At 71.4% G+C, this 12709-nt stretch overlaps 6 protein-coding genes across 14 annotated transcripts in view; 3 read left to right on the top strand and 3 right to left on the bottom strand.

Annotated features, from left to right (window-relative positions):
- Positions 1–846, top strand: part of RTN4RL2 (reticulon 4 receptor like 2) — a 4713-nt gene extending 3867 nt beyond the window's left edge. The window contains exon 5 of the mRNA XM_041465105.1: positions 701–846. Within this exon, the coding sequence (XP_041321039.1) occupies positions 701–846 (146 nt within the window). The remainder of the gene's footprint in view (positions 1–700) is intronic.
- Positions 847–1146: 300 nt separating this feature from the next.
- TIMM10 (translocase of inner mitochondrial membrane 10) lies at positions 1147–2094 on the bottom strand. Its single transcript, XM_041465098.1, has 2 exons — positions 1866–2094; positions 1147–1412 (listed from the first exon to the last, which is right to left on the bottom strand). The coding sequence occupies exons 1-2, from the start codon at positions 1934–1936 to the stop codon at positions 1211–1213; spliced, it is 273 nt and encodes a 90-aa protein (XP_041321032.1). The 5' UTR covers positions 1937–2094; the 3' UTR covers positions 1147–1210.
- Positions 2095–3500: 1406 nt separating this feature from the next.
- SMTNL1 (smoothelin like 1) lies at positions 3501–5642 on the top strand. Its single transcript, XM_041465097.1, has 7 exons — positions 3501–3653; positions 3850–4054; positions 4211–4244; positions 4339–4479; positions 4995–5112; positions 5187–5338; positions 5416–5642. The coding sequence occupies exons 2-7, from the start codon at positions 3934–3936 to the stop codon at positions 5558–5560; spliced, it is 711 nt and encodes a 236-aa protein (XP_041321031.1). The 5' UTR covers positions 3501–3653; positions 3850–3933; the 3' UTR covers positions 5561–5642.
- Positions 5643–5682: 40 nt separating this feature from the next.
- Positions 5683–10762, top strand: SERPING1 (serpin family G member 1). 8 transcript variants are annotated; one of them, XM_041465091.1, is made up of 9 exons: positions 5683–5831; positions 7673–7742; positions 7914–7983; positions 8098–8569; positions 8655–8792; positions 8874–9077; positions 9217–9359; positions 9635–9854; positions 10391–10759. In XM_041465091.1, the coding sequence occupies exons 3-9, from the start codon at positions 7915–7917 to the stop codon at positions 10636–10638; spliced, it is 1494 nt and encodes a 497-aa protein (XP_041321025.1). In that variant the 5' UTR covers positions 5683–5831; positions 7673–7742; position 7914; the 3' UTR covers positions 10639–10759. The 8 variants fall into 8 exon arrangements, with proteins under 8 accessions (XP_041321025.1, XP_041321027.1, XP_041321021.1 ...); XM_041465093.1 differs by having other exon boundaries at positions 5813–5831; positions 7677–7742; positions 10391–10760; XM_041465087.1 differs by lacking the exon at positions 5683–5831 and adding an exon at positions 6743–7090 and having other exon boundaries at positions 7677–7742; positions 10391–10762.
- Positions 5841–7463, bottom strand: UBE2L6 (ubiquitin conjugating enzyme E2 L6). Of its 2 annotated transcripts, none has more exons than XM_041465095.1 (4): positions 7334–7463; positions 6659–6748; positions 6083–6269; positions 5841–6014 (listed from the first exon to the last, which is right to left on the bottom strand). In XM_041465095.1, exons 1-4 carry the CDS (start codon positions 7352–7354, stop codon positions 5854–5856), a joined length of 459 nt encoding a protein of 152 aa, XP_041321029.1. In that variant the 5' UTR covers positions 7355–7463; the 3' UTR covers positions 5841–5853. The 2 variants fall into 2 exon arrangements, with proteins under 2 accessions (XP_041321029.1, XP_041321030.1); XM_041465096.1 differs by having other exon boundaries at positions 6737–6748; positions 7334–7370.
- A 354-nt stretch (positions 10763–11116) lies between the features above and the next one.
- Positions 11117–12709, bottom strand: part of YPEL4 (yippee like 4) — a 2263-nt gene continuing 670 nt past the window's right edge. The window contains exons 2-5 of the mRNA XM_041465223.1: positions 12237–12560; positions 11838–11881; positions 11633–11741; positions 11117–11354 (exon numbers count right to left, since the gene is read on the bottom strand). Of these exons, the coding sequence (XP_041321157.1) occupies positions 11265–11354; positions 11633–11741; positions 11838–11881; positions 12237–12560 (567 nt within the window). The 3' untranslated portion in view covers positions 11117–11264. The remainder of the gene's footprint in view (positions 11355–11632; positions 11742–11837; positions 11882–12236; positions 12561–12709) is intronic.

Genomic DNA, 12709 nt, shown 5'->3' with positions numbered 1-12709 from the left:
GGGCGGGGGGGGGGGGGGGTGCAGGATGCAGAAGGGGGTCCCCTCCCATCCTGAGCGGGAAAAACCCCCAACAGGAACCAAAAGGTGGGAAATTATTTATTAAAAATGGTCTTATTTTGGGAGAGCGGGGCCTGGCTGCTGTGGGTGGGCCACCGTCGATCCAGGTCACCGCCTGCTGCTGCTGAAATATTGATGGAAGCGGCGGGTGGCAGGGCAGCGAGGCGTGCAGGGCGCTGCGGGGGGGACAGACGGACACCCCCTGCGGGGCGTGCGGCCACAAGCACCCCCGGACACGCCGCACACCCGGCGCACCGCGGGGCCGGTGACACGCAGGCTGCCGTGCCGCCGACACCCCGCACCCCTCGCAGAGCGCTGGCGGGTGTCACGGGAGCCGCGGGGCGCGGAGCCACCCCCGCGCCGTCACCCGCGCCCTGCACAGCCTGACCCACTTCCCGCAGGCGCCGGCACACGGATGGAGCACACGCTGCCGGTGCAGGGACAGCGCCCACCCCCGGCCCTCCGCCCCTCTGGGGGTGTCACCCCCGGCTGCCCCTCGGCAGGTGTCCCTCACACAGCGTGGGGTGTCCCTCAGCGGGTGTAACTCGCTGGGTGTCCATGTCCCCCCGGGTCCCCTGTCCCCTCCAAATGTCCCCAGGGGTGTGTGGGCGTGTCTGTCTGTGTGCTTGCACACTGTCCCCAGGTGGCTGTCCCCCTGCCCGCTCCCCCGTGGTCTCCGGCTGTCCCCACGTGGTCTTTGCCCAGGCAGAGGTGTCCCTGGGTTGTCCCCACGTGGTCCCATCTGTGTATCCTCAAACAGGGCTGGCTGTTCTGGGAGTGTCCCTGTGAGGGTGTCCCTGTGCCCTGCCCCTCGGGGGCTGTGTCCCTGTGCAGGGCCCCCGGCTGTCCCCTCTGCTGACCCCCAGCACAGAGAGACAGGGAGGGGCTGAGCCCTGTCCCACCCCACTGGGGATTACAAGGGGCTCAGCCCAGCTCTGCCTAATCCGGGGGATTACATGGGCTGGGCCCAGATGGGGGGGGAACCAGGGGTGCCCCCCACAAGGACACGGCACGTGGCAGCCGGGGACAGCAAGGGGGGCTCCCAGCAGCAACCACGGGCACCACGTACCCCAACACACGGCCACAGGGTGGGTTTGGGGGGCGAGGGGAGCACAGCAGACGCCCCGGGTTTATTGGGGTGATGGGTGGGGGCTCAGGCGGTGCCGCTGCCCTGCTGCATTCGCTTGAGCAGCTCCTCGTCCTGCAGCGACAGCTCCGTCAGCTTCTTGCCCATCCGCTCGTGCACCTCCAGGTACTTGGCCACGCAGCGGTCCAGGCACACGCATTCCCCTTTGGACAGCTCCGACTCCTTGTAGTGCGGGGGGACGCACTTGCGGTGGCACGCCTGGGTCATCCTGCACGGACCGCACCGCGCCTGAGCCCCGCGCCAGCCGGGACCCGGCCCCGCAGCCCAGCATCCCCTGCACCCGCCATCGCCACCCCCGGGACCCGGCCCCGCACCTCAGCGCCCCCCGTTATCGCCGTCCCCGGCACCCCCAGCCCTTGCATCCCAGCACCTCCTGCACCCGCGTCATCACCGAGCGGGACCCCGGCCTCTGCACCCCAGCAAGCCCAGCGTCCCCCGTCATCGCCACCCGGGCACCCCAAGGACCCCCCGCCGTCCCCCATCCTCAGGCATCTCCGGTTCCCCTCCCCATTTCAAGGGCATCTCCTAGGACCCCTGCACTCCCCTACAACCCCAGCATCCTAGGGTCCCCCAGTGCCTCTGGCACCCGCTAGTCTCTCCCAAGCCACGGACACGCCCCGGTACCCCCACGCCCCCAGTGCTCCCTCCCGGCGGGCCTCACCGGTTGTACATGTCGGCCATCATCTCAACCTCCAGTTCGGCCGCCAGCTGCTGAGCCCGCAGCGGATCCATGGCGGCCAGCACCGGCCCCGCTCGGTCCCGGTCCCGATCACGGTCCCTCTGAGCCCGACCCCGCTCGGATCCGCCCCCCTGGACCCTCGCGGTCCCGCTCGGTTCGGGACCCGGCGGCGGCTCCCCGCAGGAACCACGTGGGCGCTGCGCTTCCGCCCACCCGCACAGCGGCCCCGCCCCGCCGCCGGCACCGACCAATCGAGTGCAGGAGAAGGCGGGACCAGGGCTGCGCCTCGGTCGCTGATTGGTCTCGCGGAAGGGGCGTGGCGGCGGCGGCGGCCGAGCGGCGGGAGGGGAGCGGCGGAGCGCGCGCTCGGCCCGGCCTTTGCCCCGCAGGGGGCGGGGTCACGGGAAGGAGGCGTGTCCAGACCGAGAGGGCGTGGCCATCGCCGGGACCTTACCCGGGCATGGCCGGGGGGCTTCGGGTCCTTCCCTCTGTGTCCCCTGTTCCTCGTCTCCCTGGGTCCTCCCGTGACCCGCCGCCCTGCCCGGGCTGTCCCCGTGTGACCTGTGTCCCCACGTGTCTGTGTCTCCCATTGTCCCCCGGGAATCTGGTCCCCCCGCGCTGCCCGTGTTCCTCACGCCCCCCGTGTGCCCGTGTCCCCGTTGTGTCCCCCGAACACCCCCTCGTGTCTGTGTGTTCCCCACCTCGCCCGTGTGCCTGTGACCCCCAGGTCTCCCTGTCCCTGCCCAGGGTGTCGGTGTCCCCTGTGTCCCTCGGGTCGCACGGCACGGTTCGGTCCCCTCCCCGTGGGCTGCTTTGGGGTGTCGCCGCCGTCCGGGCGGGGCTGTCGGAGCGTTCCCCCTCCCCAGCCGTGCCCGGGTGTCCGGCCGGCCCCACGCGTGCCCCGCGGGTGGGCGGTGAGTGAAGGCGGCACCTGCCCCCGCCGGGTAAAAATAGCGCGGGGCGGGGGGGCTGGGGCGCAGCCGGGGCGGCGGAGCGGGAGCAGCCGGAGGGTACGGGCCGAGGGGCTCCGGGGCACCGGGACAACGGGGCTACACGAGGCGGGGGTGGAACGGGAGCGGCCGGGAGCGTGCGGGCTGGGGGGCACCGGGGAGGAGCACCGGAGGGCAGCAAGGGAGACCGGGAGGGGGTTATAGGGGAGCGGCAGTGGGAAGATATGTGGGACCGGGAGGGGGACATGGCGGTGCCGGGATGGGAGCCGGGTGGCCGGGAGGGGACATAGGGCAAGAGGGGGCACAGGGGTGCTGACATGGGGCAGGAGGGCAATGGGAGGGTTGGTTTGGGGCTTGGGGGGCTGCAGGAAGACGTGAGGGGACCGGGCTGTGCTGCTGAGGTGCCGGGATGGGGCGTGGGGGAGCCGGAGTGGGGCAACTGGGGTGCCCAAGGTAGGAGTGCCAGGGCTGGGGAGGGCATGGGGACAGGGACAGGAGGGGGTTAGCCGGGCTGGGGGGCTATGGGGGGGCACCCCAGTGACAGCCCTGTGCCCCTGCAGCAGTGACCGCAGCAACATGGAGGCTCTGGGGGACGCTGAAACCCCCACCTCGGACACCCCAACCTCGGACACCCCCACCTCGGACACCCCCACCTCGGACACCCCGACCCCCCAGGGGTGCCGGGGGCGATGCCGGGGAGGCCGGGGGTGGTGCTGGCGATGCCGAGGCAGGGACAGCCGGGGGCACCGGAGGGGGTGCCGAGGAGGGTACCGAGGGAAAAACGGCGCCGGCAGCAGCGGACAACGCCCGGCGCCGACAGGTGAGGAGGGGTTGGAATGGAGGTGGCGGCACAGCCAGGGCAGGAGGCGGTGGGGAGGGCAGCTGCGATACGGATGGGGACAAGGGTGGCTTTACTGGGGCACGGTGAGCGTGCCAGGGCCAGGATGACAGTGCCAGGGACATTGTGTGAGTGACACTGACCGTGCTGGCAGTGCCACCCTGCCTGTTGCTTACAGGAACCCACTTGGCTTCAGGACGAGGACGACGAGCTGTGGCCTGAGTTCCCTCCCTGCTCGTCCCCAGAGGGGGCCACCAGCCCCATGTCCCCCACGTCCCCCACGTCCCCCATATCCCCTACGTCCCCCATGTCCCCTGCATCTCCCACGTCCCCTATGTCCCCTACATCCCCTATGTCCCCGGCATCCCCAGCATCCCCCACAGGTAAGAGCCGTTTGGGCGATGGCACCCGAGTGTCCTGGGGTCACTGCTGCCCCACAGTGTCCATCCTCCCCAAGGGAAAGGACCTTGAGCCCCAGGGGTGCCCCGGGGGTGCGGGTGCCCTCTTCCACCCCTCTGACCCCTCCTCTCTCCTTGCAGCTGGCACCACCGAGGACACGGGGGGCAGCAAGAGGTGTGTCCCCACGGGTGGCACCCCAGTACCCCACGGCAGGGATGGCACCCCACAGCCCCCTGCTCATGGCTGTCCCACCCCCGTGTGCCTGCAGGGGTGCTCCAGCAGGGGGAACACGGGACAAGGCAGCCCCCGGTGCGGCGGGACAGAGGCTGAGGCTGGAGGGGGCCGGGGGACGGCCACGAGTGGGGACCCGGGCACAGGGGCGCAGCGCCATCCTGGAGAAGTTCGGAGGGTGAGGGGAGCCTGGCTCCGTGGGGGGCAGGAGGGGCACTGAGGGAATGGGGGACCCGGGATTTGGGCGGGTTATAGGACAGCCAGGGACAGTGGGATGGATGGGTCATGGAGCAGCGGGGGTGTTGGAAGACCATGAGGCAGTGAGAGGTACAGGGGAAATTGGGGGGCATGGGGGGGGGGGCATGGGACAGGGGGGGAATTGGGGGGCACAGGGCAGTGGGGGTATTGGGGGGCACAGGGCAATGGGGTCATAGGGGAACTGGGGCTCTGTGAGGCAGTGGTGGTACGGGGGAACATGGGCCAGAGAGAGAGGATATGGGACAGAGGGGATATCGGGGGACATGGGTCAATGAGGAGTACAGGGAGGAATAGTGGGGGTCCGTAGGGTAATGTGGGGCTGGGACGGGGGGGCTGTGGGACAGTGGGGCATTGGGGGCCCAGAGCCACGGGGCAGTGGGGTCACAGAGGGGCTTGGGTCCCTATGAGGGATGGTGGGATGTGGGGATCCCACAGCCCAGGTCCCCCCAGGGCTGCCAAGGGCCCAGCCCCACACCTGCGGCGCTCAGGGGGGGCTGCTACGGTCAAGACGATGCTGCTGGAGTGGTGCCGCGCCCGCACCCGGGGGTACCCGGTGAGCGCAGGCGGGGGGCAGCGGGAGGGTCCGGTGGGGGGTCCGGGGGTGCCCTGACCCCACTGTCTGCCCAGCACGTGGACGTGCAGAACTTCTCGGGGAGCTGGGGCAGCGGCCTGGCCTTCTGCGCCCTCCTGCACAGCTTCTTCCCCGACGCCTTCGACTTCGCCACCCTGGACCCCAGCGCCCGCCGGGACAACTTCGCCCTGGCCTTTGCCACCGCCGAGTGCGTGAGCGCAGCCCCGGCCCCCTGGTCCCCCCGGCCGCCCCCGGCCCCGGTGACCTCCGTGTCCCTTCCCGTAGGGAGCGAGCGGGCTGTGCCCCGCTGCTGGAGGTGGAGGACATGGTGCGGCTGCCGGTGCCCGACGCCAAGTGCGTGTACACGTACGTGCAGGAGCTGTACCGCTGCCTGGTGGCCAAGGGGCTCGTGAAGACCAAGAAGCGCTGAGAGGGTCCCCCACAGCCCCCCAGCTGTGCCATCCCCCTCCTCGTCCCCTGCTCTGTCCCCCAGCAGTAAAGGCCATGGTTCCAGGCGGTGGTGGCCTCGTCTCTGGAGGGAGGAACACTAGCACCAAGCGAGTGTCTGGGCATTGTCACCAGGTTGGGGCACAGCCCTGGCTCTGCCACTAGGAGGGTGACATCCCCCAGGGCTGGCACGGGGGCGACAGCAACTCCTGGAGCCCCCACCCTCCCAGTGAGGCACCGCGGAGCCAGAGCAGGTGATGGAGAGAATTTATTGCCTTATGCGTGGGGGTCGGGGCGCGGCTCGGCGTGCAGCCGGGTGTGCTCCTCTGCCCGGCGCCGGAACTCCTCGGGGCGCTCCTGCAGCTCCCGGGCCACGTTCGGCCGCAGCAGCCGCCGGGGGTCTGGGCTGTCCAGCTGCAGCAGCAGGTCCTGCAGCACTGCAGGGACAGGGGGGTCAGAGGGCCACCTACCCCCCGCACTGAGCCCCTGTCCCCGCGGTGCCCACCTTGGATGGCGCGGGTGGTGGGCTCCCAGTGCCCGTGGGTGGTGAGGGGCTGGCAGACGCGGCCCTCGAGGTCCACGCTGGGGTGGTAGATGGGGGTGCGGAGGGTGGCGCAGGGGGGCTCCAGCGGGTGGTGGGGGGAGAAGGTCAGCTCGAAGCGGAAGGCGCCCGTGTTGTATGGGGGGTTGTTCTGCCGGGATATGGGGGCAACTCAGCCTCCTCTGCCTCAGCGTCCATGGCGGGGGGACCCTGTCCGGCCCTGATACCCAGTGCCCCCCGTAGAGACTCCCCCGTGCCAGCCCGAGCCCCTCAGGAGGGGAACCTCCACCCAGTGCCCCAGCCCAGGACCCGCAGCGTCCTCAGAGGGACCCTCCCCAGTTCTGTCCTGAGGGGGACCCTCACTCAGGGAGACAGCCCCGCCCCAAGGGTCACCCCCGGTCCCTCCCATGCCCCAGGGCCACATCCTTCCTCAAGCCCGCCTGTCCCCCATGCGCAAGGGACCCCCCACGGCCCTCGCTCCCCAGGACTCTCCGCAGCCCCCCGTGCCCCCACGTCCCCCCATGTCCTCTCCCCACGCACGGGCAGCAGGAGCCCTCCCCAGCGCCGCACGTTCCCGTCCAGCGGCCCCACGTCGCGGGCCCCCTTCCAGCTCCGCACCTCCTCCAGCTCCTGCGGGGAAGGGGTGGGGCACGTATGGGCCGAGGTGTGACCCCAGAGACCCCTCCATAGGTTAATCCTCCCCGGGACACGCCTCTGGGCGGGGCCGCCTGCAGACCCCGCCTTAATAGGCAGGGTTTAATTACCGGGCACACTTTTTATGGACGGGGCCGCATCCTGGACACACCCCTGGGCGGGGCGGCCCCGCCGGGGAAACGAAACTGAAACATGCAGGGATATTTGTCACCCCCGCACCGGAGACCCTCCACCTCGGTACTGCTTCCCTCGCACCCCGCCACTGGGACTCCCTCACCAGGCACTGACATCCCCCAGCGCGGCTTCTCTCGCGCCCCGGTACCGGGACCCCCTCACCGGGCACTGACATCCCCAGCACCGCCTCTCCCGCACCCCGGCACCGGTATCCCCGCACTGGAACTAACACTCCTCCGAACCCCCTTTCCCACCCCGGTACCGGGACCCCCGCACCGCGAGCTCGGCTCCTCCCGGCCCCCGCTCCGGTGCGGACACCAGGACCCCCGCGCCGGTACCGCAGCGGCGCCGGAGCCCTGGTCCCGTCCTGGTGCCCCCGGTGCCCACCTTGGCGATCCGCCCGGCCATGGTGCTCAGTGCCCGGTGCCGGGGATGGTCACGCCTCTGGGCGGGCGGGACGAGGTTCTGCGGCCGCGCCCCCGGCACGGGTGGGTGGGGACAGATGGGCCTGGGGCGGCCGGCGACCCCCGCCACCGCGGGGCTCCGAGGGGCGGTGGGTGACAGAAGGCCGGAGCCCCGCCCGGACGGGGGGCTGACGGGAGCAAAACGGGACGCGGGACCGCATCCCGGCTGCCTCCGCACCTCGCTGCCCGCCCCCCACGGCTGCCCCCGCGTTACCGGCCGTGTCCCGGCTGATTTACGGGAACCTCCTTAATTTTTAACCAGGCAGGGTCGGAGCCGGCCAGATCTCCCGGCGCCCGCTGGACACGCAGGGAGCGACCCGCCGGGCAGCCAGGTGGGCCCGGGGTGCTGCCTCCTCCCACCCCCCACAGCCGGCTCCCCGGGGGGGACAGAGCGGGGGCACCCCGGGGTGGGGGTACGGGGGGTGCAGGGAGTGGGGGTGCGGCGTGCCGGGCTGGGAGATGCTGGGTGTCTGTCCTGCCCTTGACCTGTGCCCTCCCGCCAGCATGCCCACCGAGACGCTCTGGCTGCCTCTGGCGTGGCTGGTGGCCACAGCCATGGTCACTGTCACCCCGGTAAGTGTGGCTCAGGGACACGGGCTCCCTGTGCCTGACACCCCTCTGTACCTCCTCATCTGAGTCTCCCAGCCGGGTGCCCCATGCCCCCCTCACACAAGTCCCTGTGCCCAGGTGCTCGCTCTGGAGGCCTCTCCCAGCTGGATGACACTGCTCAGAGAGCCCCCGACACCATCTGTGCCCCCTGTGCCCCCTGCTCTTAGCCCGGCTCCCTCACAGGACGTGGGGGCCCCCGTGCTGCCCGTGCCCACCCCCAGTGCTCACCCCGAGGAGCTGCCTGGCTGGGATGTCACGGATGTCCCCAGCCCCACAGCGCCGGAGGGGACACTGGAGTGGCTGGACACCACAGCAAATGAAACCACGGCAGTGCCCACGCCTGGCACCAGCGCTCCGCCGTGCCCTGGTGACGAGGAGCCGACCGACACCTGCGGGGAGCCCACGGGGGAGCAGCGGGCTGCCGTGGCCGAGGCTCTGGTCACCTTTGCCCTCCGCTTCTACCAGCGCATGGCAGAGGCCGCCCAGCCCGACGCCAACCTGCTCTTCTCCCCCATCAACGTGGCCGTGGGGCTCTCGCACCTGCTGCTGGGTGAGGGGCCGCCCGCGGGCACCGGCACCGCCGTGTCACCGCTGTCCCAGCCGGGGCGCCTCGCTGAGCTTCCCTTTGCCTGCAGGTGCCCGCGGAGAAACCCAGGAGCGTCTGGCCGCCCTCCTGGCGTACCCGCAGGGGCTGCACTGCGTGCACGGCGCCCTGCAGCGGCTGGCCAGCGCGCCAGGCCTCTTCTCGGCCGCCCAGATCTTCCACCACCCAGGTGAGGAGGGCACCGGGTGCCGGTGGGGCGCCACTGCCCGCTGGGCACCCGGACTGACAGCGGGACCGCGCCGCCCCACAGAGCTGCAGCTGCGGCCCCGCTTCCTCAACGACTCGCTGCGCTTCTACGGCGCCCGCCCGTACGCCCTGAGCGGCAACGAGAGCCTGGACCTGCAGCGCATCAACGCCTGGGTGCGGGACGCCAGCAAGGGTCTGCTGCCCTCGCTGCTTTCCACGCTGCCCCCCGAGCCCCGCCTGCTGCTGCTCAGCGCCGTCCACCTGCGCGGTACGGCCCCGCCACCCGCCACCCCCGGGCGTCCCCCGGACGTCCCCCGAGCATCCCCCGGGCACGGGGCGCGGGGCTGAGGCCGCCCCGTGCGGCCCCCGGTGCCCTCGCCCCTAGCCGCGGTGCCGTGTCCCCGCAGCCGCCTGGCGCACGCCGCTGGACCGCAAGAAGACGGTGCTGCTGCCCTTCCTGCGGCCCGGGCAGCGCCCCCGCAAGGTGCCCACCATGACCAGCGCCAAGTACCCGGTGGCCTCCTTCACCGACTCCCGCCTGCAGGCCCAGGTAGCCCTTGGCCCGGGACCGGCCACCAGGTGCTAGGGGTCTGGGGGGGTCACTGCTGGGGTGGCATGATGTCACTAAGGAGGAATGGCAGGCTGTGATATAACTCCTGCGGCACTCGGGGAGGATGCCAGGCTGATGTCACTCCCCTGGCACTGAAAGGGGCACAGGCTGTGTCCTCGCTCCCCTGGGACTTTGGGGGATGCCAGGCTGGCACCGAGGGGGTGCCGGTCCATGGGGTCCCCGCGGTGGCCCTTAGGTGGGGGTCTGCCCCACAGGTGGGGCGGCTGGAGCTGAACGGGGGGCTGAGCCTCGTGGTGCTGATGCCGCGGGGGCCCCTGGAGCCTCTGGAGACCCTGGAGCGGGCGCTGGACCCCGCCACCTTCCTGGCGCTGCTACGGCGGGCGGCCCGCACCCCGCCCCGGGCCACCGCGCTGTCCCTGCCCCGCCTGCGCCTCGACCTCGCCCTGGACGTGGTGCCTCTGGTCCACGACATGGGTAAGGACACCTCTGATGGCACCACAGGGGCTGGCTGGGCTGCGGGGTCACATCGCTCCCGGTGCGGTGACGTTACTCCCTGCAGGACCTCAGGGCCCCTCCCCGGGTGTCACTTTCCCCAGGGTCCCCAAAGACCCCGATGTCCCCGGTATCCCCTTACCTTTGGTTTCCCCTGGGGCCCCCCACACTCCGGTGTCCCCCATGTCCCCAGTGCCCCGGATGTGCCCTGCTCCCCCCAGCGCCACTAATGTCCCCTTACATCCCAGTGTCCCCAGATTATCCCCAGCGGCCCGAATATCCCGCATCTCCCCGGCGTTCCCTATCCCTGAGTGTCCCTGGCGCCCCCCAGTGTCCCCGTCGTGTCCCCGTGTCTCCTCTATCCCCGCTGCCCCCCGTGTCCCTGCGTCTCCACGTCCTTGTCCCTCCGGTTTTCTCCGGATCCCTGATGCCCCCGCGTCCCCTTGGTGTCCCTGGTGTCCCCTCGGCCCCGCTGTCCCCGCGTTCCGCGGGAGTGGCGCTGAGGCCGTGTGCCGCAGACTTCGGGCTGTTCCTGGACGCGGAGCTGTGCGGGCTGGCGCGGGGCTCGGCCGCGGTGGACTCGGCGCGGCACCGGGCGGTGCTGGCGCTGGACGAGGCCGGCGTGGAGGCGGCGGCGGCCATGGCCACCTCGGTGGCGCGCTCGGCCCTGGTGCTGGAGGCCCTGCGCCCCTTCCTCTTCGTCCTCTGGCACGACACCGGCAACTTCCCCGTCTTCATGGGCCGTCTCAGCGACCCCCAGCCCTGAGTCTGCGGCTCCTGTCCCTGTCCTCCCTCCTCCCACCCCTCCATCCTTCCCTCCCGCCTCCTCCTCTCCCTCCTCCCTCCATCCCTGCCTCCTCCTCTCCCTGCTTCCCTCCTTACCTCTCTCCTTTACCCCTTTCCTCTCTCTCTCCTCCCATCCTTCCTTCCCTTGTCCCTCCTCCCTCCCTGCCTCCCTTCCTTCATCCCTTCCTCCCTCCATTCTCCTCTCCTCTCCTCTCCTCTCCTCTCCTCTCCTCTCACACTCCCCAGGGCACTAGGATGTCCCTGCTCCTCCCGTGCCTCAGTTTCCCTGCCAGCTCGGGGTGACAATAAACGCACCAACCACCTCCTGCCTCCTGCGTGTGAGGAGGGGAAGGGACAGCCTGGGGCCACCAGGGACCCCACTCTGTGCCAGGCCGTGTGCCAGGGTGAGCCAGGGTGGCGGCAGCACGGGGGGCAGGTGACAGCCAGCACCTTCCTTAAAAAAAAAGCCTTTATTGCCCTAGAAAAGCCCCACGACCCCCGTGGCTGGTGCCACCCGGGGGGCGGCGGGGGGCACAGCGAAGATGCCAAGGAGGGGGTCACCCAGCGCGACCCCAGGTGCCCCCCAGTCCCTGCTGCGCCCCCGCCTCAGTCCCAGCCGTTCTCCTTCACCATGTGCGACATCTCGATGATGAACTTGCCCTCCTTGTACTTCTGGCTGCTCTCGAACGCCTGTTCCTGGGGGGGGACACAGTGTCAGCCCCCCGTGCCCCCACGGGCGCTGCCTTCCCCAGCCCCGGGGTGTCTGCAGCAAAGGGTTGGGGTGCCCAGGCAGGGGCTGGGGTGCCCAAGGGTGCCCCAGGAAAGGGTTGGGGTGCCCAGACAGGGGCTGGGGTGCCCAAGGGTGCCCATGGAAAGGATTGGGGTGCCCAGACAGGGGTTGGGGTGCCCAGACAGGGGTTGGGCTCCTGGGCAGTGCCCGCAGCAGGTGGGGGTCGCAGCTGGGGGGCACTCACGTATTTCCAGCCCAGGGTGGTCTTGCAGCTCTGGCAGAAGATGTCGGCCACCGAGTGCAGCCCCGTGAGCAGCAGGCGCTGCTCGGCCGGGCCGCAGCCCACGTTCACCCTGCACCGAGAGCGGGGTCCCAGAGGCTCGGCACGCCCGGCCCCGGGACCCCGGGCTGCCCCTCCCCACTGCCAGCCCCGGTGGCCCGGTACTCACACGGAGTTGAACAGGTAGGCACGGCCGTGGCTGCCCTGGAAGGACTGTGGGGACACGGCGAGTGTCACTGTTGGTCCCTCACGTCCCCCGGCACCCCTCCCTCCATGTCCTGCTCCCATCCCGCTGCACTGCCACCGTGCAGCCTGGGGACACCGCGGGGGGACACCTGCCAGCTCGGGGACGCTGAGGGAGGGACGGCCACCTCCGTGGGAGCACCATACGGGTCACCGCGGGGCGGGGGAGGGGGGGAGGATGCTTCAAACTCAGCGCTCTGGGGACACGGCCAAGGGACACCCGCTGTCCTAGGACCCCCCCCGGGGACGCGGCCAGGGGGACTCCCGCTGTCGCGGCACACGGGGCCCGGGCAGTGCCCGCCCAGCGCGGGGGTGGCGGTGGCACCTTGGAGATGAGCTCCTCGTGGCGGGCCAGGTGCGCCCGGCAGTGCACGCAGCTGTAGGTGCGGTGCGAGCGCGGCAGGTAGCTGCGGAAGGTGCGCGGCGGCAGGCGGGCCCCGGGGGGCAGGCGGGCCCCGGGGGGCAGGCGGCGGCGGGCCGGGGGCGGCATGGCCGGGGGCAGCGCCCCGGGGGGCACCGCGCAGCCCCCGCACAGCCGCTCGCAGGGGAAGCAGCGCAGCAGCGCGCCCAGAGCCGCCGTCCCGCCCGGCCGGGCTCGGGGGGCTCCGCCGGGGCCCCCCGGCAGAAGGAGGCGGAAAAGGGGGGCGGCCTGCCGAGGGGGAACGGGGGAGGTCAGGGGGGGCCCCTCCTCAGCCTCCCAGGCGTGGGCGCTCCGCGGGCTGAGAGCGGGCGGTTCATCGCAGGAGTGACACCGGGGACACCGGGAGAGCCGGGGGGGCACGGGGGGCCGAGGGCAGA

Source organism: Pyrgilauda ruficollis, unplaced genomic scaffold, assembly GCF_017590135.1.
Source record: "Pyrgilauda ruficollis isolate IOZ18807 unplaced genomic scaffold, ASM1759013v1 scaffold187, whole genome shotgun sequence".
Lineage (NCBI taxonomy): Eukaryota > Metazoa > Chordata > Aves > Passeriformes > Passeridae > Pyrgilauda > Pyrgilauda ruficollis.
This window is presented reverse-complemented; position numbering and strand designations above follow the sequence as displayed.